Source organism: Denticeps clupeoides, chromosome 4 (assembly GCF_900700375.1).
Source record: "Denticeps clupeoides chromosome 4, fDenClu1.1, whole genome shotgun sequence".
NCBI classification, from domain to species: domain Eukaryota; kingdom Metazoa; phylum Chordata; class Actinopteri; order Clupeiformes; family Denticipitidae; genus Denticeps; species Denticeps clupeoides.
In genome coordinates, this window is record NC_041710.1 from 25,121,487 (window position 1) to 25,147,223 (window position 25,737).

The 25,737-nt window shown below is 45.7% G+C and overlaps 1 protein-coding gene across 12 annotated transcripts in view; it reads right to left on the minus strand.

Moving 5' to 3' along the window:
* fat1a (FAT atypical cadherin 1a) overlaps positions 1 to 25,737 on the minus strand; it is a 62,452-nt gene that overhangs the window by 35,221 nt on the left and 1,494 nt on the right. For all 12 annotated transcript variants that reach the window (XR_003749464.1, XR_003749467.1, XR_003749468.1 and 9 more), the window contains exons 2-4: positions 21,980 to 25,269; positions 10,807 to 11,121; positions 1,089 to 1,150 (exon numbers count right to left, since the gene is read on the minus strand). Coding sequence is in view for 7 of the 12 variants with exons in the window: in XM_028975756.1 (XP_028831589.1) it covers positions 1,089 to 1,150; positions 10,807 to 11,121; positions 21,980 to 25,269 (3,667 nt within the window). In the remaining 5 variants the exon portion in view is untranslated. The remainder of the gene's footprint in view (positions 1 to 1,088; positions 1,151 to 10,806; positions 11,122 to 21,979; positions 25,270 to 25,737) is intronic.

Consider the following 25,737-nt stretch of genomic DNA (forward strand, 5'->3'; position numbering starts at 1 on the left):
TAAGTGGTTAATTATCAGTGAAGAAAATCTTATGGTATTTAAGCCCAGTGTGAAGGTCTGCGACATTAAGCACTCTAATTTAACACAAAAGCATAAGCACCTCTTTATTAGACAAATGTCAGAATTGGGTTCCATTCTGTACTATTTTTGTAATAGCTGACTCTTTGGGTTGAGACTTATTTTGCTAATCTCACCGAAACCGTAAATGCTCGTGCAGAGCTCATCTTTACAGTAGTGTTCAACCTGCACACACCAACGTGGTGGAGATACATGCTGCCCACTAAAAGTGTGTCCCTCGAGGGAACAGTGTCATCAGTCTCTCCCCACTGACATCATTTACTCCACGGCCCAGGATGCAATTACAGTCTCTAAACCCAAGCAAATTGAGTATGAAAACGTGGTGGCGGCTGGCACCCGATGCATCAGTATTAATCGACATCCAATGAAGCTCAAATTGCACAATTCATAACCGTAATTAAAGACAGACAATCTGCTCACTGGCCCTGGCACACAAACAAATGTGCTACGTAGACAGACTGAGTTTACTATAGATGGCTAGAAAAAGTGGGAGAGGCAGCAGTAAGGGTTGTGGGAATGTGGCGGGGGGTGGCGGTCGAGGGGAGGCAGTCAATTAAAATCCACAAGTTTAAACACTGGCAGATCGTGGACTGCAGCTTCCTGCCCTGGCGTGCCTTATCCCAAGATGGAACGCTGAGAAAGAACAAAAGAACAGTCACCCGATTCCCCCCCGGATATCCACGCAGGAGGATCGGTCAAAATACTCCGCATTTATTGCAAAAGAGGAGGAAAGAAAATAAAAAAAGAACATCTGCAGCGCTCACATGCATTTCTGCTTTCATGTTTAAAGGCCCCTGCTGGCAACAAGCCACATGTTGCGAAAGTCGAGGCTGAGGTGACACAAGGGGTTAAACGGTTAATCTTTGCCTTTTCACACCTTTGACTCGTGTCTTTGGGAGATTTCATAATGCAAGCTACAGCAAGAACTTGCTCTTCTTTGGTGCTCTTCAGAGATTGTTTTAAAAGGGATGCTTTGTACCTGTAAAAGACATGAGCTGGATGGTATTTACCTCAAGGATGTGCTCGTCCTGCTGCTCTCGGTCAAGCTTTCTTGAGGTTGTAGTCACCAGGCCTGTGAAGAGAAGAGCAGAAATGCCTTTTAACATCATGAACGTTCCTGCACATAGATCTTGTGTTCACGTGATCTGATTGAGATTCTACATGTAACAATTCTCAATGAATCACAATGAATTTGTGTTTTTATAGAAAACACTTTTTAAGTGTGGTTTAGTACGTTAATATGATGACACCATTTTTTTTGTTTAAGGTATATATAACTACAATTATTATGTACTTTAACATTTCTCTAAATGCAGAAACCAGCATTTTAACAATTTTTGTCAATGAATGAGATGTCAGTTTACTTCACTGTATGTGCACTAAATGGTTACTCAGTTTTCTATTGTATTCTCGTGTTCAATTGAATCACAGATTTGCATGATTTTGCATTAGGATGTATCTTAAAGCACTATTATTTATGCAATTCTGATGACTAATGTTTCACTGGACATGAGAGCCAAACTCCTGTAATATATTGAGTGGTTTATAAAACACACTTTATTATGTTCTCACACAGAGACGGTGGGCCCTGACTTCAGGGAGACCAGGAAGAGGCCTGCAAGAAGATGACCTTGCAGCGGGCCACGCCCAGACCACCCCTTTAGTCTGGGGGAGAACCTTCCACGAGTCGACCTTGCCAAATGTCTCGGCATGGTGCGAACATGGCTGGAAGGGAACGGCGTTTTTTTTCCCCATCATGCAGGCTTGCAACAAGCTGAATAAATAAGGCAGGGCCTGAGACGCTTCGTCTGAACTCATAGGGGTGCAGGGGCTTCACCCGCTGGCCGTGCCTTTTGTTTTAGGGGCTTTTCATTCAACAGTGGGCAAAAACTTACTTAAATTGGGTCCACTACTCATGTTTTCACATTTAAAAAGAAAAAAGAAGCTGTTAAGACAACTGCATCAGACCAACTTAAGAAAGATGGACATACAACACAAGGCCAGGAAAGACGAGAGAAAAAACAGATGGTTTATTTTACAAGCAGTCTCAATTCCAAATAATAAGTGCAATATTCTCATTCCCAGTTTAATTGTAACCCTGCAGTAGGCTGAATGTTAGAGTAGATGTGCCAGTGTGAACCACACAAGAGACGGCTGCTGACCGCGCCGCATCTGATTAGCATAGAAAAAGCATTTCCGAAACCCAAGCCCTTCAATGGCACATATGCTCCACCAGGAATAGCAAGCCACAACTTACAACCCCCCTTTCAAAAATAGCTTTACCCCACAGCAAATGAGCCAGACGCCACACACTTTCTGCTTCGTACACCCTCCATTATGGTAGACAGAAGTCACACACACAGTTGTTATTTTGATTTCCAAAAGTAGAAGCCTGGAGCAATATGAAAATCTGAAACTGCTTTTTGCCATTTTGTTACAGAAATTCATACAAAACTATAACACTAGCTTGGCACCATTACTCTTTCCTGCTAGAGGTTGTCATTAAACACAGATATTTATTGGACACATTTTGCATGAAAAACGCAGCTTACTTAAAGTGAAGTGATTGTCACATGTGATACACCGCAGCACAGCAAACGGTGCACACAGTGAAATTTGTCCTCTGCATTTAACCCATCACCCTGAGTGAGCAGTGGGCAGCCATGCCAGGCGCCCGGGGAGCAGTGTGTGGGGACGGTGCTTTGCTCAGTGGCACCTCAGTGGCACCTTGGCGGATCGGGATTCGAACCGGCAACCTTCTGATTACGGGGCCGCTTCCTGAAAGTACTCAAAAATTCACGGAATACCTATACCTGCGTATACCTGCGTTATTTATAGGGGCAGTGTAACAGTCAAGATGTCCATGTTTGAGAACATGGACAAATATTTGGTTTGCGGCCCTGGTCGTAAGGAGTACACACTACAGATTACGATGCACTCTATGGACACACGATGCACACTATGGACACACTATGGACACAAACATTAACAATGCAACTTTGCATTTCTGCCTTAAGACTGGCTGAGAGAGCTGTCATCTCAAGTGCGTTTTTAGGCGCAAATTGGATTTTTTTGGAGCCTGCCAAAATGGCTTATGTCGGAATAAAGCAATCGCTAAGGAAAATTAACCATGGAATCTTATAGAGGACATTGGTGACTTTGGAAAAAATAAATCCTTTAGCCTCAGTATGAATGTGAGAAGTTTTTTGTTTTTTATATATGACCTTGATGTTGTTGGATTATGCGATTGTAAACATGGTTAAATGACCGCTATTGCTGACGAGCTGAAAGGAGTAGAGAAGTGCATGATTCTGAGGAAGAGATTCATTTTTTTGTGCAGGCAGTGATATTAGTTCTATAAAGTTTGGCATTCGAGTTTTGTGAAATACAATTTTTTTTGTAAAAGTGATTAGAACAACTGACTACTGTTTAAGCGCCGGTGCCTATCACCAGGGGGCGATGTACAAAGGGGTTAAAGGTTGCTCTAAATTGATCCCAATGCTTAAAACACACACACACAGGCTGTCCAGAATGACCCAGTGTCTTACAAGTAGGCCTAACTTCCAAAAGTCAAAACCCAGTTCACATCTCCCTCAACAACTTTAACTTCGGTAAGCAATTTGGTTAAATATTTAATACCATTCATAGCTTTACTATACAGGATTATTCTTAGATATGCACAGCACAATGTGTTACTTTTGTTATGGAACTTGTAAGCAGAGGGTCAAGGGGTTTGAATCCACCAACAATCAAAGTACCATTGAGGCTGGGTGACGCCATAAATGCAAGTGACTGAATTGTGAATTGTGTGGGGAGACAGAGATTTCAATGGAGCCTGACGTTCTGGTAGAAATGTGGAAGTCAGCAAAGAACACTGAAATCAAGGTGCTCCCGATCTTTTTGGCAGAAGAAAGAAACCCACAAACCCACAGCAGACATGAGCTTTAAACAGGGGGGAGCATGCAAGGTCATCTCATTTACAAAAAAAAGGCTGGTTTCAGTGCGACCAACAGTAATTACAGTCAAACAAACTTTTGACACATAGATGATACATAACACTTCCAGAAAAGCGGTCCCAAGCACGAAGGCGGACAGGGTGCCGAGCAAAAAAAAAACACTGTCGGGATGTGACAGTCATGGAACTGGACTCGGTGCTGACGGCTTGTTTGGATGAAGCCTGCTCCCGGGGAGGAATTAGTCGTGTTCTCCCGCAGTTTAGGGCCAGTCCGCCTGCTATGGGTCAGATCTGTTCGTCAATCAACATTGTCTTCCTCCATAGCTTCCAGAGGACAAATGAGGGGAAATGACCCCAGGCAAGTAAGAGAGAGAGTGAGAGATGCAATAAACTGCTTCAATATTCACACTTTAAATTGTGCGCAAGCTCACGAGCAGATATAGGCTGGTCTCCACGGAAATGAAAGAGATCAAAAAGAGAGAGAGAAGACAAAAGCAAGAAGAAGTTAATTAATCTCGTTTCTTTAAGCACCGCATCCATGTGAGCAGCCAGCGCGGTCGGTACGACGCACGTCTGGTAAGCCTCCTCCTTCTGCGGTGGGGGAGGCTGACTCTGGACTCCAGCCGCACTGCGGGCCTTCCGATGGTGCTCCGCAGACAGATCATTTTAACAGACACACACTTGAGCGGGACACGTATACAGATAGACGCACGCGGCGCAGGCGAGGGGCCGGCCTGCGGCCCCCCGCCCACACTGCCCGGCTACTTTCTGAGAGAGGCTCTTTGTGTGGTGGTCACTGGCATATGGGGTTAAGGTGGGAGAGCGTGTGAGGCTGAGCTTTTCCTTTAGCACACTGTACCCCGTTCAAAGACATTTTCATGGGAGGAAATCTAAATAAATAGCGTAATGAGCTGCCTCTGGACGAGCTCTCGGGAAAGACTCGCTCCCTGATCTAATCTAAAAGTCATCAACAAAACTAATGATGGAAATTACTAATTGTTATTATCATCGCCGGTCACCAACGAAGCAAGGTTTAAAAAGTTCCACGGTAATTTCCCATCCCTTAAGAAGCTGAGTGATACACTGCACCAACAATCATCATTTCTGTGACACTATATTATTATTTTTAACCAATTAATTAGACCTACACTGTTATTTGCTGGTAGGATAAAAGCGCACAAAATGTCCCTTTTGGGTTCTTGTTGTATTAAAAGTATTTCCTCCTGATCAAGAATAGTGCTATTGGGTCGATTGAAAAGAAAATGGCCGCACCATTCAGTTCTGCTTTCTGGTGTCCAGGAGCTGTGGGCATGTGGATTCAGCTGCTCCAAACCTGTCCAGCAGGCTGTCGGACTTCCGTGCACATGCCGGGGCGCCAGAGGTCGTAGGCGAACAGGAGCGACAGGTGTGTGTGCGCAGTGACCGTAATGAGCCGAAAACCCACCCCTGCAACGCAATCCCCATCCATTACAGCGCCGCTCAAAAGCAGGCCGGGAGCGAACGCCAGGACATTTTTCATTCCTCTTGTCTCCCCCTCTTAATAACCTTTTGTGTCTCATGCCAGAGGTTCGGCCCCCCAAAAATCACAGGAAATGGCAGGAAGTTGTTGGAGGTCGTATCCATTTCCTATCTGGCTTCCTTTTGCTCTCAAGCCCGAGCCTTTGAAAAAGTGCAGCTGACATTGTGTTTTTCTTTTCTCGCTCCCTCTCTCAGAGGAGGCGTTGTTGAAAGCTGACACCAGAGCCAGTGAGCGGATGATTTGCTGCAAAGACCCCACCATAATTTCCCCTCCTGTCCCCCTGCCCCACCCCATCACCGGCCTTTCAGGCAACTTTGGGGATTAGTAATGCATATAAAACCTGTCAGAAGACTCCATGACCAAGAAGGCATATTCGTTTACGATGCCTAACAATGCCTACCTGTGCCTCGCAGGTACAGTGTGTGTGTGTGTGTGAGAGAGAGTGTGAGTATTATGAGTTTGCTTTTTTTCCTCCTGTTTGAATAGACATAAAAATCATGTGGGTTTACCTTTCCCTTTCAATTCCGGCTCTAGTCTGAGCACGGCTGCCATTACAGGGTGAGAAACAATGCTGTGCAGCCAACTACATATAATGCGAGCTTGTCTTTGTAAGGTTTCTCTGATGGCATTTGAGGAGCTCTTTGGTCTCAGTGGCTCTTAACAGGGATGAGGGAAAAAAAAACCTTCCTATTTGAACCTGGGCACTGCTGTATTTTTTTTTATGTTGCAATGCTCTGAGCATTATTGGGAACAATATGTCACAGACCCTGATGTGAGTGAATAGACAGCCTTGTTTGGGTGGTGCATTGTGCTGGCTGTATAATCCGGTTTGCTGTGAGTGGTGGAATATTTATATTTCCTGTTCTGTTGTAGCTGCTCCTTCAATAAACTGCCCATTTAGAGAGGAAATAAAAAGAGTTCACACAACTGTAATTAAATCTAAAGTGCTTCAACAACGTATTAGTTTAAGGGTGTGTACACCCTTATGCAACTAGCATATTGTACTTTTTTTTTTTGTTTATCCCCATACACACTTCCTTGTGGGGTGTGTACATGTTTTATATCCATTTCATGATAACAATGCATTTTGTTATCAGAGGAGTTATGCAATTACACTTGACAAGTAGATTTTCATGGATCTGGGCTACAATTATGACAAATAACTCATTATGTCTGGAAAATAACTAAAACTAGGGATGTGTTCTACTTTTTGGGGCAATAATGATCATTTGTTTAAAAAACTGAGCAAAAGTGACTAGTATCTTTCAATTATCTCCCTATGCAATATAAACTGCAGGATATTGTCATGAAGCTGATCATAATTTAATTCAGTGCATAACCTGACCACACTTCTTGCTTCTTGTGGCTCGATATCCACTGGTATTTTATTTTAACTGCTCCACAATTTGCTCCCTTCAATCAGTGAGTCACATCCTTTGTTTCCGTCCATTTTATTTGACATCACTTCGTAGCTCACAAGGAGAGGCGCAGACGTGAGGATGGTCAACATATGGCAGTTAAACCTAACATCACGAGCTGCACGAGCTGCTTCACCCCTCTTTGCTGACTCACTTTTACGCAGCCATGCTAACTTCATTTTGCAGTGCACTGCCATCTATACACTCACATTGGGTTTGGTAATATAGGCACATTGTAAAAGCAACGATTACGACATGGTCATAAACTATACATATTGTACGCCCCTAATAAGATCCTTTACACTACAGTAGTTTTTTAGTCATGCTTTTAACACACACACTCCCCATCACACACACTGTTCAAAGTCCTCTTGTGGTGGACTCCCTGCATTTTAAACCAGGTAGCCACCCCCAAGCAGCCATTCTGCTCTCTTCCTGCCACAGAGACCACTTTAAAAAGACGCTGAAACCGCCACATACTTCTCTTTTCAGCGGAGAATAAAAAGCTGTTACTTATTAATTTTTTGTAGCAGGCGGCACCATACGGCCCCAAGCTGGGGTTGCCAGCTCGACTCCTACACAGCTCACCCGGAGCATATGAATGGGGTCAGGAAACAAAGCCGAGCTGTGCTGAAGCATGCTTAAAAGGACACCCAGGACAGAGAGAGAGAGAGAAGGAAACGAGCAAGGGGGATAGAGGGAGAGAGAAAAGGAATGCAGCATTATAAACCTGATAGTCCTTATCCCATGGGTGGGTTACCACCACAGCAGGTGGGAGAGAGGGGCATTGAGTACATACACCAAACTACCTGTGAACATACGCTCTCTCACACACATACACACAAGGGGGATTAAGGCCAGATTGCCTGGTGGACAGGCCTACATGGGCATGGCTGCACTGTTGTACTGTCATTAAAAAAAACCCAACCTGAGTGTGAAATGAAACTTCTTCACTCGTGAGGAAAATGAAATAAATTCAAATATAAAAAGCGCTTAAGAAAGAAGCTTTTCACTCATGTGGTTTACCAAACTGATAAGGCTGCTGTGTGTGTGTGTGTGTGTGTGTGTGTGTGTGTGTGTGTGTGTGTGTGTGTGTGAGAGAGACCCAAACCCCCTGGGTGAGTGAGTTTATCTTCGTCTATGGGTCTGAAGCCGTCACACAGCATCACAAAGCCTCAGCAGCAGATGTTCCTGGGCCAGTGGCACAAAAAAAAAAAGCGTCTTTTCTTCAGCCACTTGTTTCTTCCCTCCCTGTGCAGGGCTTTGTAGACCAGCCAAAACAGAGGTTTGCTTGTGTTGCCATTCTGAGGCACATATAATTAAGTAGGCTCGCCCGGTGTAATTTTGAGACCTTTTACAATCGTGTAGCGCACCGAGGCTGCTTACGGAGTCAGTTCGCAGATGGAAGCTGATATCGTGGGGGAAATGAGGAAATCGACTTTTTCCTTCCAGTGCGTTTTCTACTCGGCCTAGCGAGGTGATGCGGTGCATGGTCTATTTCCAGATCACCTTCCAGCCGCGTAAAACCACAAGCCTGCATGAGGCGGCGAGCAGCAGAAAATAAAAATGAAAAAGCAGAAATCTCACCATCACTGTGGTGAAAGAAAGCTTTTAAACGTGAGTTGATGTCTGGACCAGATGTCACGTTCTCCTGTTTCGCGCGCCGTATGACAAATACAGTAATCCATTTTTCAGACCGTATCGGCCGGTGTGTAACATTCCTGTTCCTCTTTGTCTCTCTTTCTTCCGCACCTCTCCCATCAGGATGATAAACAAGACATAAACAGGTCATTAAAAACTTCTTAAAACCTCCAGTCTCCCAAACAACCGTAATCCACCCTGGACAGGGTGTGGGGAGAGATGTGCCCAGCAAGGGGGAGAAAAAGAAAACCTTGGAACCGAACAGGTCTTCTTTGGCGTGTGTGTGTGTGTGTGTGTGTGTGTGTGTGTGTGTGTGTGTGTAGGAGAGTGCCTAAACATCAAGATCTGTATTGCCAGAGGCCACCAGAGACATGGCACAGTGAGATGGAAATCAAGGAATCCCTACTGGCCCAAGTGGCTACAGCCTCTCACAGTCAGAAGAAAAGCCAGCGTTTCATCTTCACCCACTTTGCTTTTAAAGCGATGAGGCGTTCCATTTCTTGTATCGACCGTAAGCCACAAGAGGGTTGCTTCTAAATCATAGGGGTCAAAAATTGATCAGGTTATTGATCTCAAAGATCCACTGACAGTCATTCATGTGCTCCACCAAATAGACCTGTTTTTTGGCAGAATTGAAGGTGGCTGTTGGTTTACGTGCTCAATGCTGTAACATGAGAGTCATTTGTCCTGCACATGGGAATGTACTTTCAAACTGCGCTACAGGCTAAGCATGCTACACTAGTTAGTACACTAGTGTAGGGTCAGTGGCGGCCTAGCGGGTAAGAAGTGGCCCCATTAGTGACCAGGGTGCCACTGAGCAAAGCACCGTCCCCACACACTGCTCCCTGGGCACCTTTCATGGCTGCCCACTGCTCACTAAGCATGATGGGTTAAAAGCAGAGGACACATTTCGTTCACAATGACAATCACTTCCTTTTCAAAGCATCCTCAAAATTTAGACAAATAAGTCATAAAAAATAAAACAACGTCGAATTTTGCCTATGTGATGTGTTGGCCTGTGCGGGCTTAATTTGGAGATTTAGCAAATATGTGCACTTCGCATAGCAACAATTCAAAAATAGTGTCTGAAATTTCACTCAACCATGTACTGTGAGTAAGGATGAATGACAAAAAAAAAAAAAACTCAGAGATGAGTTGAACAGCAACAAACAACAGTCCTTCAACAAATCAGCTGTCAGGGCTGCTTCAGTCCCATCCTCCTAGTCGCTCGCTCGCTCTCGTGCACTGCCAGGTTCAGAAAAAAAGGACAGCAGAGCACATGACACGACAAACCCTTATTTGGCCACAAAACTCTTGATGGCTGCGCCGAGCGAAAATAAACGTTGCTTTCTGAAGGGAGGACGGACCACACAAGTGAAGGGTCGGCACTCTGGACAGAAAATTCATTTTAATGGAAGCCTAATGCGGTGCAATAAGAGGGCAGGCTGCAGAAACCAAAGCCTTAGACGTCTGGGCTTTGTAATCAGAACCCGATAAACTGCATCATGGAATGGAAAAATGAGCATCTCTGTAATCTCCAGTGTCAACTCAAGCAGTGCTTGATGGGAAAATGACAAAGAGACGAAGAGAAAAGAGCGGAAAAGAATGCGCGGTAAAGCGATACAATGAGCTGCGCAGGGGTGCGTGGAGTCTGGGTGGAGCAGGGGAGCTTCCCGTCGGTATACAAAATGTTCCGTTTGCACCTCTTACGAGTGTTTCCCTCGTCCGCCTGCAAGCCTCCACACAACATGGAAAAATGTATGAAATATTCAACGCGGCTCCGCTTGCGGAATGATGTACTGTGTGCGCAGTGTTCCTGAGGCAGAGCTGGGTAAAGAAAGCAAGTGCACGCCATTGTTGTCTTGTTTATTTCTTTTCTCGCCAAACTGCTCCCAGGATGAGAGGAGCGGCCCTGAACGTTCCACGCTTCTCGGCAGATGAGTTTACATGCATTCATTGTGCCCCTGCTTTTATGGGCCAGCTGGTGGGTGAGCGTTGCTGCCCGTGTCGAAGCGAAATAGACAGGCTGATAAATCCCCCCCTTCATTCTTTATTAATGGCCTTCAATCTGGCATGAAAACGTAAAGTAGAACAGAGATTCAGATTCGCTGGGGGGGACTAAGCTTGCTGCGGGACGGGGGCAGGATGAGGGGGGTTTCTGAAAGGGAAACTAGGGAGAGTGAATTAAAGCCTACCTGTCTTGGCGTGGATGGCGAAGAAGCCCTGAGGGTTGCCGCTGGTGATCCTGTAGGACAGTTTGTCGCTGGAGCCCGTGTCCGGGTCGAAGGCCTGAATCTGAATGATTGACACGTCCTTGGCCGAGTTCTCCACGATGGTGGGGTAATAGACGGGCTCCGAGGTCTGCGGTGCGTTGTCGTTGACGTCCTCCACCTTGATGTAGACCTCTACGAAAGACGAGAGGGGCACCACGCCGCGGTCGGTGGCGTACACCGTGAGCCAGTAGTGTGGCGTGGTCTCGTGGTCCAACAGTTCCTGAGTCCTGATGATGCCTAAGGTTCAAAACAAAAAAAAAAACACAAATGTCATGATGGAAAGCAAGTTTATCTCTTCACAATCCCAATCCCACACAAATATTAAGGCGGCGGTGTCATTTGGTTTAGTCGTTCGCCGCATTCGCCGGCAGCAGTGAATCTTGGGTAATTAACGGCTCAGAGCTGCGTGTCTGTGGCCATGTGGCCTCTAAAACCCACAGCTGAGTAAACAGGGCGCCGTCGCGGATCTGCGAGCTGCATTGTCTCTCAGCCGTGGCCCGGCGGACGGGAGAGGTGCGGGAGAGTGCAGAGCAAACATGAGGCCGCGCCATGGCCCGTTACGTCTAAAGCGCGAAGCACACTGCGCTCTTTGTTTTTTTCTTCGGAAGGACGGGTACCGCATTTGTCATCAAGCATAACTTGTTTATTTCTTTCCTGCTCCATGAATCGAGGGCAAAATATTACGAAAAGTTGATTCGGGACGTGTAAATCAGCCTCGTCTCCTGCTGTAGGTAATATAATCATTTAATGCGGTAATCATGACGTCCAGTGGGGTGTGGGAGACCTGGCCAGGGAGGCAGTAAAAAGTTTACCCTGACCTGGATAGGGAATCATTTCTGCCCCGGGTGCCATAATAACGAAGATAACAGGCATCTCACTAGCTCCGGAACAATCCGCCTCTGTCACATATGTGCCACAAAGCCCGAAGCCTCCTCCCAGAGTCTTTTGTTTCCCCTCTGTAACTCTAGGACTTGCACTGTAACTAACCCACAGACCCAAATTCAGCCTTGGGGTGTCAAAAAAACTGCTGCAAAGGGCTGTCAGTAACATCTCGTGTTCTCTCTCTCCATTTCTGCCAACGTCCCAGCTTTGCTCTGAGGTTCCTGGGTTTTAATCATCTCTTTGCGTGGTCACTGCTCTTCATTACAGCTAAGCGAGGTTCGCTGCAGGCCTTCAACAGGAGATGTGGTGGGTCTGGGAAAATGGATACGTAGCTCCCACCACACTTCCTTATGGGGAGGCATGGAGGTGGTATAGGATGCCTCATATATCTTTGCAGTGATACTGTTGATGTTTCGGGGGAACACATGCACGTGAATGCCCCAGAAGAATGAAATGTGACACCCACAAAAACATGTGGCTTTCTCTAAAAAAAAAAAACAAGAAAGAAACACCTCACGGTGCATGTCCCTGAATGCCTCATCTGGTCTATTCAGAGGGATTCTGGGAAGAGGTGCAATTGAAAAATAAATACACAGCATCAGAGTTAGCAGCAAGCAAGTGATAGGCTGGAGTGCACAACTGTGAGAAAGAGTGCGCGTGTGTGTGTGTGTGTGTGTGTGTGTGTGTGTGTGTGTGTGTTCACACATTTGAATGTGTGAGGAGTGGAAATATACAGTGAGAGAGCAGCTGGGGAGGACATGCAGGAGCGAAGCGAGATGGAGGATGGTGGAGAGTGGAGGAAACAGTGTGAGAGCACAGGGAGATTAAAACAGACAGATACAATCTGTAAGGAAAGGTAGGGTGAGAGCATGCTAGAGGAGGGTACTGAGTAAGAAGGAGAATTTGGAGAATTTTCCCAACCCCAGTAATGCTGGGAATCGCAGAATAGCTTACAATTTGATATTCCGGTAAGATATCCAGCAGTGAGAATGACATCATGACTGTGCATTTAAGGGTGTTTTAAACCCTGTTCAAGTATATATGTATGCAGGGTTCCAGGTTAACTTTTCTGCACTGGTTGCATTAGTGCGCCATACACTTTTATGTTGCATAAACCACAGGGAGTTTAAGGATAGTTTCTTCCCCAAACCTCCCAATTTTTTTTTGTTGCACCATTTAGAAATTAGGTTGCATGTGCACCCAAATTGGTCGTACTCTAGAGTCCTGGTATGCCAGTTCAGTGCAACTTAAAGAGTATTAAACTTAAACCTCAATATCCTGATACTGGACGCTAGCATAGTGGATGCAACACACTTTCTACACATGTACAGGTCACGTGACGTTCTACAATACATAGCACTGTATGGCTCGAAACGCATTTTAAATCAATCATTGCATTTTGAAATCTTCAGAACTCCCCCGGTTTTTCTCACAGAATTGATTTTGGATTGCACAACATACAATCTATTCATTTTTCCCGACCCTTACAAAACCACAGGTTTGAATACAATGCATGCAAACTGTTGTTTGGACACAGCAGCCATATATAAAATCTTTCCATTGTTCAAACAGACATGGATGTTTTTTCTTCCTTGACTCCTTTCATGGCCGTGACTAAGAACCAAAATGCCCGGTCGAAACAGTCTGAAGACTGCTGACCATCGCTAAAAATTAACCAGGCTCGTCTCGGTGATCGCCCCCGGGCGTGGCGCACCGGCCAATGATTCATAAACCACATAAAAGTTTCGGATTCAGAGGTATGTAGCCACACCTGCAAGCCTCCATTCAGTGAGGAAGTTGCGAAACGTGTCTCCGGGCTGAAGAAAGCACCGGAGAGGCCTGCCCATGTGTGGATGTGTTCCTTTTCGCCCCCGGGCTTGATTTTTCACAGCCACACATCCTCGTTTGCCAAACAATTGGAGGCAGTTTGCCGCGATTGGATGCAGCTGACCTCTCGCGCAGGTGTTGTGTACTTTTACTGCACGTGGTTGCATGTGTCTCTGTGCATCTGAGACTTTGCTCTGTAATCACTGCCTCCACTGAGACACACACCCGATGAAACAGTAGCGTAGCGCAGTCATTGTCATTACTGCACTCATTCAGATTGATTGTGAAGAAAGTGGCTGCAGATGGAAGGATTTTCTACTTTGGGATTTGTGCCGTGATGTGACTTGATACACACTTCACAATAGCTAAAAGGGTGTATAATACACACACTCTCATGGTGGTGGTTGAGACAATACTTAGACTAACTTAAACTCTTTCTTGTATCCTGATTTATGTACGGGAAATAACAGAGTGCACAAAATTATTGTATTAACAGTCTGGGTCCAAGTGAGCCAGAAATAATAACCTGAAAGGACGTTTTAAGTCGTGCTGGACAAGGGCGTACACGTAAACGAGACGGCCGCATGGTGAAAATTGAGTTTGCTGGCACTCTTAATTGTTCAGAAGTGAGGAGCCGCAGCAGACAGACCCATCGCTGGCACGCTGCTGAAAGGGGTTAAAAAGGAAGCCGTGTTGCATTCAGAAAGTTGGCAGTGCTAAATGGTAAGAGACAGGGCCTCGACGGCCTCTATAATGAGAATGCAAAGTGGATTTGGAGCCACAGGATGAACCGTGCCATCCTTCCGCTTCACCTCACAGCATGGGCTCATGTGTTTCGGCTGGATGTGTGGGGACCTGACAGGCTGAACTCTGCTCCAGCAACAGGTATTAAGACAATGTCAGCATCAGGGGAGGACAGTGACGTGAAAAGAAGACCTTGAAGTGGTGTGGAAGTGCTTTACTGTGAAAAAACAGCACAGTGTATGCATATTAAAAGCTGGCAATTGAGACAAATTAGAAAGCCAAAAAGATTACTGCTTGTCAAAAGAGGATTACGATCCACAAAATCCTGTTTATCCCCTGTACTCATTTTCATACGGCAATGAGTCTGCTTCCAAAAGTCAATATCACATTTTCCCCTTGCAATAAAAGAACGTAATACGCAATAAGGTAGCAAATGGAGGGTCTATAACGACGACTACGTTCTCTACAGTTAAATAAACGTCTCACACATCAGAAGAAGACAGGTACCTAAAGTAACCGTTTCTGCGTTGGACCTTGCTTCTAGAAAAATAAGTTAGAACAGCACTAGCTAATTCTGGTCCCTGGTCCCAGCATTCCTCAACCTTCTTAGGCCTCCTTCTGCTCACATGCTTACATAAACTTTCTCAGCATTTTCCTTCTCCTCTCCCCTCCTGCCCCTCTCTCTTTTCCACAACGCCGGCAACATATTTGAAATTCCTTCCTCGTGGAGAGGCCTGGTGTATTAGAGCAGGTCCAGAGCTAAGCTCCCCTTGCCCTCACTGCTTAAGTCACATTGTTCACTCGGTTCCCAGACTTTGCAGAAGATCAAAAGTATCTCCTGTATTTCCGCTTAACTATTAATGCTTAAAATGCTTAAAATTCATTGAAGTGAATGAACATGCAGCCCCCCCCCCCCCCCCCCCCCCCCCGCTTTGTCATATCCATAAAAAAAATCTCATGAGCAACTTTGTTCATGACAAAACAACAAGACCATGACATTTTATCTCCTATTACAAATTTTCATATAACTTGTATATCTGGCACATATGATTGTAACGTCTGTTCCCTTTAAAAAATACCCCAACGTAAGATAACATAAGATTCTCATGTTCCATATATGATTTATTAGTATCGTAATAAATCTGTATCCTATTGGTGGGCTTTATATGGTAGTAAAGATAAAAAAAAAACTTTTAGGTGTGATATCGCTCCAAAAGGGTAAGCTGCGGAAACCAATTACCAAGTAGTTGTCTGATGACTTTCACAAACAGTCTGCCACACAAAAGCCATGTCTCGCCCCCATCTTATCTTTCGGGACGGCCAGATGCAAGATTATCACTCGGCAAGCCTCTGGAATCTCAACAACGGCCATTTCCGCTTCATGCATCAGTGTGCACAGCCTCCTTTGGAAACAGCTGGCCCATGGGAAGTGGGACTTTACGACAAACCCTGCATCATTTCAGCGGCTTAACAATGCGCCATCCAGGGCCCTTGCGCTCTGTGTATCACCCTAATCTTATCGCTTTAAAAAGGGAGTGGGTAAAATGCCCTAAAAACTTCCATTTGCATTATCAAATAAACGGGCATTAGCAGGCTGGTTCTTTTGGCTAAAGCGTTTGAAATAAAGGACACAAAATCTGATCTTGACCCAGAGAAAAACAACATTGACGGTAAAGGTACTCACAGCGTGAAATAAAATAGAATCAAAGAATTTGAGAGGCGTTATGAAATTAGAACACGCCTGATGGGACGCTCTCTCGCATTTCTGCTGACTTTGAGCCCTTAATTCCAGTCAAGGGAACCCACTGGGACGAGCCCAGACATCTCCCATTGTCACCCAATCCCAGTGTTGTTGAAGGGGCCTCGCAGCGGAGCTGGCGGGCGGGCGGGCTTGCCTGTTTTAATATCACTCGCCCTGTCCGTCTTCCTGCTCTCGCAGCTTGTCTTTGTGCTGCATTAAATAGTCTGTGCCACTACGCTATCTCGCTGTGAAAGTGGCATCTCAAGTGAATGTCCCTTTTCGTCTGTCGCGCACCTTTTTTTAGGGACGGAACTTGATAAGATTTATAAGTGCGAGTGTGTGTTTCAAAGAGGCAATGCCGCTGACATTTCGAAAGCCCCAGCTTTTTTTCCTTCCTGCCAACATGCTATTTATAATCTTTCACGTGGCTCTGATCAAAAGGCGCACAGAATTTGCCGGTGCTCTGCAACGGCTGCATCGTATCACACGGACACAGGGCGAGGTTCTGGCATCGTCTCCTAAATAGGAAGACAATGCTAACCTTTGCTCGACGCTTAAAACGCTCCGACAGGCTAATTGCAGCTCTCTGGGTACGTACACTGAATGACACCCTGGTGCACCGGCCTCGTCCTCCTTATGTGCATCGAGCTGATGCTTGTGCAGCCAGTCCCGTTTCTTTAGAGGACAACAATGGAGAAAATGCAGACGATTTGTCTTCATCACTCATCATTCTCTTTTAAGCTTTGTGGCTGTCAACTGAATCGCATGGCGCCTCGCCACGTATCAAAGCTAATAGCATTTGGCCCTGATGTTCAGTCAGATACATTTTTAGAAGCAATGCATCATACAGTTTGTTTCGCATCAATGGCCCACTCAGCGTGAGTGTGGTGCACACCTTCTACCCCCTCACCGCCTCACCGTCCCACCACGCACAGCCTGACAGTCTGCCACACTCTATTTGATTTGTTCCATATTAGCGTCACATTGACTTTGTAAACCAACAGGAGGCCAATCACAATGATGATGTGGCATAATAAAAAGCCATGAACCAAGAACACACCACTTCTTCCTCTAATTTTCAACCTACTGTGCACATCAGGGGCCACGTTGTAATACTGTGCTGAGACCAGGGCTGTGCTCCATGGTGTCTATATGGATATTAACTTGAAAATCTGCACGGTTGGCAGCTGACACCTAACACTAAAACAATGTCAAAAAAACCCTTTCAGCACTAACGCCTCAGAATTGCAGTTAAGGGACGCATTGATGGGTTACGAATGTTATTTACATTTACAACATTTATCAGACGCCCTTATCCAGAGCGACTTACAATCAGTATTTACAGGGGACAGTCCCCCCCCCCCTGGAGACACTCAGGGTTAAGTGTCTTGCTCATGGACACAATGGTAGTATGTGGGATTTGAACCTGGGTCTTCTGGTCTTCTGAGTGTTACCCACTAGGCCGATTTGCCGTATGTGACTCTGAGGGGAATATCTGCCTTTTGGAAATGACAATCGGTCATCTAATAATTGTGTTGTCCATCTTTGCAGTGAGATAATGATGCCACGAGAGAGGCGAGTGTTCACGAAGCAAAAACAAGTGTTTATTTCGATGCGTATATTTAGACCCCACCTAAACTTTTGGTCATGCTCAACATTTTTCTAATTTACATTACATCTCTATATTTAACCCTTCTAAGCCAAAAGCCTTAAAAAAAACTTTTAAAAACTTGCTCCCAGAACTTCACTGTCATCTGGTAAATTTTGTGCCACTAAGTTCTTGTCCTGATTCTGTCAGAATTATTGGATGTGTGTAAAATTGTAATAGCAAAAAACTCTGGTCTGTCAGGTGGTGCAAATGTTTCGTGTTTTGCTCTCATGCTAAAGAAATCTTGAAGTCCTGTACATGAAGTTTGGAAATACAACAAAATGCGCAATAAGATCTCTTTGACAAATTAGCCGATTTCTATTGTCCCATTGGAGGTGCAAATTCCTTTTCATTCACTAGAACCGTGGCCCTTGTCATGGCAACATTAGCATAACAAGAGTTAACTTACAATCAGGGCATGCCATCTGCACGAGGCACCTACACTGCTCCCAAAAAAGACTTAATGGACTGAGAGAGAAACAAACTTTAACGGGGGAAAGTGTGCTTTTCATTTAACACCCTACAATCAACTTTGGTCTGTTCCACATTCCTGCAGCCGTCGCCTGGGCAACGCTGCTCATGCAAAGACTATTTGGAGTCATGTGCCTCCTTTCGGAAAAGAAGAAGCCACACTTCTGACTTCTAGCATCTACGGTATGGAGAGGGAAAGAATATGAGGTGCTGGGTGGGTACTTAGGGTCCATCAGTCCCCTGGCACAGGGGAAGCCCCTGTCTCACTCTGCCACCGTGCCCTCACTGAACCACATTCACCATCCCCCCTATGAGGATTGAGAGGCAGCCAAACATGAAAAGACAAACTATTCGGCACATACCTCTCTTATCTGGCATCAGTGAGAATCAGCCTACCTCAGTCTGCACAGGAAGGGCATGATATGGGGGGTTCAGGGGGCGCAATGGGAAAAGGAAAAATGGGAAGCGTGATAGGGAGGTGCATTTCAAAGTGGAGAGAAAATAAAACGTGGTACCGTGTCGTTACAAGCTAAAACTGCTATACATTTTTGTCTACACAAAGACTTCTTTCACTGCACTGTCTTTATATAAGTTGCAGGTAATGGGCAACTCACGAGTAACACAATGGGTATGGGGCAGCAAATGCATTGACCGATAAGTATTTGGACAGGAGGAGCTGGAGCGATTTAGCAGAGGCCTAAGGAATGGGTCCCTGGGTAATTACACCCTACACCATGTGAAGCTTTGTTCCCCTTCTGTTGATATCATTAAAAGCTGCAAAGACTTTTGCTCAATTTTCCGCATTCGCAGAGTCTGAAGCAAGCCTGGCTTCTTATTAACCCTCGCTTCACCTCCTCTCGCTTTTGTGCCCTAGGTGGGTACAAGCTCCTCTATCACAGCTTTTCGACTCAGTTGAAATTCGGATCTGACTCCATTAAGGTGTCGGAACAAAGCAGAAAAAAAGAGACAATTAACGATTCTTGGAAGGACCGCAAGAGGGAAGCTGGCTGGCACATCTCCTTCTGAGAGTAAAAAGAAGGTTACTCCGGGGGAGAAAAATAAAGGATTGAAAAAGGAGGCATGCCTAATTGAGCACAGACAAGATCACACAAAGCCGTGACCTAAAATGTCAGCAGTCAATCAGTCTCAGCAAATAAAGACTTAATGAATAAATCCCGAAGTGAGGTATGCCCCTTCCCACCGCACTGTACCCCTTCTGAGAAAAAAACAAACCACAGATGGACATACTGTAGAGAGGCGTAGATATAGAAAGCGATAGGTAGCTAGATAGACCGCAGTGTACAGATTTTCTCAACACAAGCGACTACATGTAGGTCAACCCGCCCAGCCAGCGCACAATAAGTCTCCCCCACCAACCCCCTCCACCAACTTTTGAAAAAGTCCAGCAGTCACCAACACCCTCACCCTCCCCCTCCTCTCTGTGTGACCTACCATTTTAAAACCCGCCTGTTTGTTCCCTCTTTCCAACAGGGGTTTATTAAATAAAGAAACCAGATTCCGCGCCTGACTCTGGCAACATCAATCAAGTTAGTGGCATACCTAGCAGGCCCGTGTTTGTGTCAGGCCTCCATTAACTCAATTACCCCAGCGGCGGTGTCTGAGCACACACCAGGGCCAGAATTAGCCTGGGCCGCTCACTAAATCTCGCCACGGCTCCACAGAGCCCCTGGCTTTAAATGTGTTTGCGAGATCTGCAGATGTAAATACAACAGCTTGAGGTTTGCCGGGATTTGGAGCGGACTGCGTCAGCAACTCTCAAGTGCAGAAAAGAAGTGTGCAAAAAAAAATAAAAATGAAAAAGTAATCCATCAAAGCAACAATTTTGGTTTTCAGGCTAATCTTATCCTGGCAAACGGGGATAAATTACTGTCGTTAGTTCTTGTGTGTTTTCCCTCAGACATGCAGAATCATCGACTTCTTTCTGGAAGCTGGGGTTTAGTGGGAAACTTTTTCATTTCTTAGCAAAACCAGATAAAGTACATATATATATCCAATCTAAATTTAAATGATAAGAGTTGCCTACGTTGAAGGCAAAAACAGCCTTGGCCACAGATGTACACTAGCTGTTGCTTCTTCCAACTAACAGAGGAGGTGAAGGTTTTTTATGACACCCCCCCCCTTCCCCACAGAATGGGCTCAGAAGAACTTTTAATTTACACATTCCTCTCTTTACCACCCCTCCGAACTTAAACCCCAGGGTCTACGGAACAAGGGAATAAAATGGATAAATAAAGGCTTGTAAAACATAAACTGGGCACAGATGTGTTGAATCTTCCTCTGGGTTAAGTTCTCATAAAACATCTGCAGAGGTAGATTTGCACATGTCTCCTGTCCTCGAGTGTCTCCGTCACTTAGCTTTGTCACTTTTGTTCATTTGTTGATGTTTGTTGCTGTATGTCGCACAGTGACTGCTTTCACCGTCTTTATAATCCCAACTCCACTGCTGGCACTTGAACTCAATCCAAAAACGCAGAGAACTGATCTCCATTAGAAATGTAATCTTAGAACCACATGTGGCAACCTCAGCCTCCCACTTCCCCCCCGCTCGACCCTCCTCCCCCATCCAGGCCTTCCCAAGAGAACCCCCTTCCCCTGAGGCATATTTGCTTTGCTACCAACACTGGCTGTGATCCCTAACAATGGCAGTTCAAAGCAAGGCAATCCCATCGTTGCCATTACAGATAAATCACTCTGAGGAGGGTGCAGCCAGTCCCGGAAGACCAGGTCAGAGGTGCCAACGACCTACATCCTTTTCAATTAATGGCAGACCCTCACTTATGAGACCTTTGGTTTAAAGTGGATCAAACTGGGGAGTTTTAATGGATTATATGACCAGCACAAATCAATTGTCATATAGATAATGTAAGCCAAAGAAAATGTTCATTTCGTCACTTCTCTACAGTAACTTTCCTATTCTTATCTAATTTTCAGCCTTAATTTTATCCACTATTCAAATGTATTAAGAGCTGAAAAAAAACACTGTCCAATGAATGACTGTATAATACAATCACCATAAAACTGGACAGACATGATGGCCGGCAGATGGTCCTAAAGGGCCCAAGATTCATGCTGGTTCCACCTGTCACGCTAAATTTACCAGCAAAGAGAGTAGCATTCTTCCAAAGGAGCATGGCCGACACTGCTATTTTCCATGTACCTATGTCCAAATGTATGTTAAAAAGACAGAATCAGTTCAAAATTATTATATATTTACAATCCTAAGACTATAACAGATAATTTTGTGAAATGAAAATATGCCAACTGATTAGCATATACCCCCCCCCCCCCCATGCCTACCATATATCATGTAGCAGATTTACTATATTTATCTAATTCCAATTACGTGCATCCGTAACAGAAAGAGAGAGCGATGTGGGTGAATGGGAATGGGGGTAGGGGCAAAATCACGCGGCAATCCTCTTACTTCCACAGCAACTAGTTTGGAATGTCTACTACAGGTTTAAAGAGACAGCTGCTCCATCTGTTCCCTCCATCAATTTCTTCTCTCAAAAAAGGTCAGTGATTGGCTCTCAGGAAGTCTCTGCTGCCTCTGTGACCCTAAATGTGTGCCAGCTGATGTAACAAAATCACTAAATCCTACTTTCATTTCCAGAGGATATTGGATGGCACAAAGTCAAAGTGTTTTTTTTTATTATTTAACTTATGCATAAAGCAATTGTTTCAAGGTTGGCAAAGCACCTGGCAATGTTTCCCCTTGACAGGTAATCATTGCAATATGGCAGAAAGTGGCAAAAACTTACCAGTATCTTCATCAATGCTGAAAACGCCATGGCCAGAGCCATCCCTTATTGAGTACCATATCTCTCCGTCTCTGCCTTTATCCTCGTCCTGTGCCGTCACCTTCATTACGGACGTACCGATAGGTGAGTCCTCTTTAATAGATCCTTTATCGTCAAATCTTGGGAACAAGGGTCGATAGAGGTTCTCATTCACATCCACCACCTCCACTTCAATGTGGCAAGTGGATGACAAAGACATCGGCTTCCCTTTGTCCTTTGCCCTTGCCATGAGAGTATATACCTGTTTTAACTCATAATCCAGATTCTGCACAATGCGGACAGCACCGCTCAGTTTGTCCACTTCGAACTTGCCGTCCCCACTGTCCACCAGGCTGTATCGTACCTGGCTGGAGGGTCCCACGTCAGGGTCATGGGCCTCAAGCCACATAATGACAGTACCAATGGGGAGGTCTTCCCGTACCTTAACCCGATAGCTATGAGGAATAAATTTTGGTGGATTATCATTCACATCCTCCAGTACAACTTTGAGTAACACGCTCGAAACCAGTTGTGGCTCCTTGGTGGATTGGTCACGTGCTGCAATCCTGAGAGTGAAACTAGGATGTACTTCGCGATCCAAGGGCTTATTCACCGTAACAACGCCAGTTTCCTCATCAATTGTGAACTGCTTGGTGTCACCCAAAATGGAATACCTGACAACCCCATTATCTCCAAAGTCCTTATCTTTTGCTTCTACTTGAATGATTTTAGTTCCCACTGGGGTGCTCTCACCAACTTCAACCGAATAGCTATCTTGAAGGAACTGTGGAGCATTGTCATTTGCATCTAGGATTTTCACATCCAACAGACGAGACAAAGACTTCTGTGGTATTCCTAAGTCATACACAGTGATGTTGAGGGTGTAGTGGTCCGTTTGTTCTCGGTCAAGAGGGGCAAACACCTTGAGCCATCCAGTATCCATTTCTACAACAAAGCGGCTCTCAGAGTCACCCCCAGAAATGACATAAACCAATTTTCCATTGAAGCCACTGTCAGAGTCTGAAGCATTTAAATGAACAATCCTTGCTCCTACAAGGAGGTCCTCTTTAACCTCAATGAAACTCGGGAAGGACTCGGAGAACTGGGGAGTGAAGCGGTTTACTGAGTGAATGTCTAAAAAGTTCTCTTCAGCTTCGCCTTGGCTGTGGATTTTGCTGCCCTGAAGCAGCTTCTCTGCCAGCATCGTGGCCACACCAGTGTCCACGCATTTAATTTGGACTGGTTTACGGGCCGTGATAATGGAGACGTTCATCATCATTGGCTGTGTTTCATGCTCGCCATCACTAGCAATGATTTGTAAACTATGAAAAGACACTTTAGCTGCTTCGCCATCTGTCAAAGGATGCTTCAGTGAAAGTACCCCAGAGTTAGGATTCAAGTCAAAGAGGTCCAGCTCATTACCAGCTTTAATTTTGTACCGTACTAATTGCAGCTCATCCGCGTCAATGGCAGAGACCGTTGTAATCTGCTCTCCAACGCCATGGTCTCTTGGCACGGTCACGTCACAATCAATGTTCTCAAAAAGAGGCTTATTGTCATTTTGATTGATTAAAGTGATTGTAACAGCTGACTCCACCTCCCGACGGAAAGGAGAGCCCCAGTCAGATGCCCTGACCCTTAAATTGTAAATCCTAGGCATCAGTTCATAATCAAGTTGCTCTGAGGTGCTGATGACACCTGAGAAGTAGTCGACAGCGAACGGCGCTGGATTCACGTTGGCAATGCTGTAGGTTACATAGCCATTCTCTCCGCTGTCCAGATCCGCCGCACTGACTGTGAGCACACTCGTACCTATGGGCATATTTTCATCCACGCTGGCTTTGTATGAGGTTTGCTTAAACTCTGGAGAATTGTCGTTAACATCGACCACATCAATGAGAACTTTTGTTCCAGCGTTTCTGTCACTAGTAAGGATTTCCAGCTCGTATCTGGGAGCATAATCAGCATGAATTGGTCCGGCTGTAGTTATAAGGCCAGTCTCTGGGTTAAGAACAAAGGGAAGTTTCTCCATCTTGTGTTTAAAAATGTATTTCAAATGAGGGTACTTTGGCACCGTTTTAACCATCACAACGGGCGTATGCAGAGGAGCAAACTCACTGACATTGACCCGGTAAACAGCACTCTCAAATTTGGGGGGTCCCACTTTAAACTGTGGCGATGTTACATGAACGACTTTAGCAGAGGAAAACTGAGGTGGGTTTCCTTTGTCCTTGGCCTGTAGCGTGAGGTTGTACCCAAAGGGCTGGCTGTCCCAGTCTACATCCTTGATCGCTTTCATTTTGTATTCCTTGCTTCCAGGGCTGGTCCTCACAGCCTTGAACTGCTGGAGGGGGTCCCCTGCCACCACACTTAAGGAGGCTATCTCGCCATTGGATCCCTGGTCACCGTCCTCCACAGTCACTATGGCGTAAGTGGGGTCCTTGTCTGTGTCCGAGGGCGCCAGGGTGATGGCTGTGATGACAGGCGCATGCTCGTTGCCCTGCTCCACCCTGACCGTCAGCTTGGCCATGCTGCTGAAGCCGCTGCTTCCATACAGCTTCATGCCGCGGTCTACGGCCAGGATCTCCAGTTCGTACAGCTTGGTCTCTGAGTAATCCAGCTTGCCTGTCAGCGTCACCACACCACTGGTGGGGTGGACTGCGAACATATCAGTCCATTCTCTAAAGCTATAGTAATACTCTCCATTGGTTCCGATGTCCGCATCCGTAGCGGTGACCTTGGCCACGCTGGTCCTGATGGCAGTGTTCTCTGGTAAGGAGATCGAGTACGAGGTTGGTGAGAACAATGGCCTTAGGTCATTTGTGTCGAGAACCTGGACATTTATTCTTGTGCGTGCCTCAGCATTGGTGTTCTTTTCGACTGCTTTTACTGTGAGCAGGTACTGGTCTCTGACCTCCCGGTTGAGAATCGAACTGCTGCCCCCTTTGGTCCTTATCCGCAGAAAACTAAAGTCTCCCAGCTCATAATTCTCCGCTTTAAAGAGGTTCTCGTTATCCCCAGAGACGATCTTGTACCGTATCTCCCAGCTCGGGTCTGTGACGTAAATGCCCATTTTGACTGGACTTTCCAGAAAGGTCTTGGCGGCAGAGTTCTCATATATGGTGGCGTTGTAAACGTGATGGGTGAACTGCACAGGCGACGCCGTCTCCGGCCTCTGGTGTCCCCTGCAGCTGTGGCAGAGCTGCAGCAGCAGCGTGAGCACTAGAGTCAAGTGTTTCCCCATGTTGGCAGAGTGCTCTCCAGCAAACCACCTGCAAAGTAAAAAAAAAAAATCGAGTTTTAATGTATGCATGAAATGAATTACACTGTTATAGCAAGTGTTTGATTAGAGGTGAAATGAAGTATGGACTCGGTTTGGCATCTTCCCATAATCGTCAGTTCTTTTTGAAACCTTTGTGCATAAAAATACGACAATCGTCGACATCCCGAGTCGGTAGGACAGAAAAAAAAAACGACGATCCCTCCCCGCTGCCGTTTCAACTCGTTTCTGTGTAAAATGACGACTTCTCTCCCCGCGGTGTCGCTCGCTGGAAACGGCGGGGCGGCGTGGGTCGGTGCGGGCAGAAAGGAGAGAGAAAACGGCCTCGCGTCGCGCGGTTATGTGCGGTGACGACAAGTTCGTGCTTTTCTGTCGTTTAAAGACAGCCTCGCGTCTCCTTTATTAACTTTCGACGCCCCCCATCCCCCATCCGCCAGCATTTCTATTCACTTCACGTCGG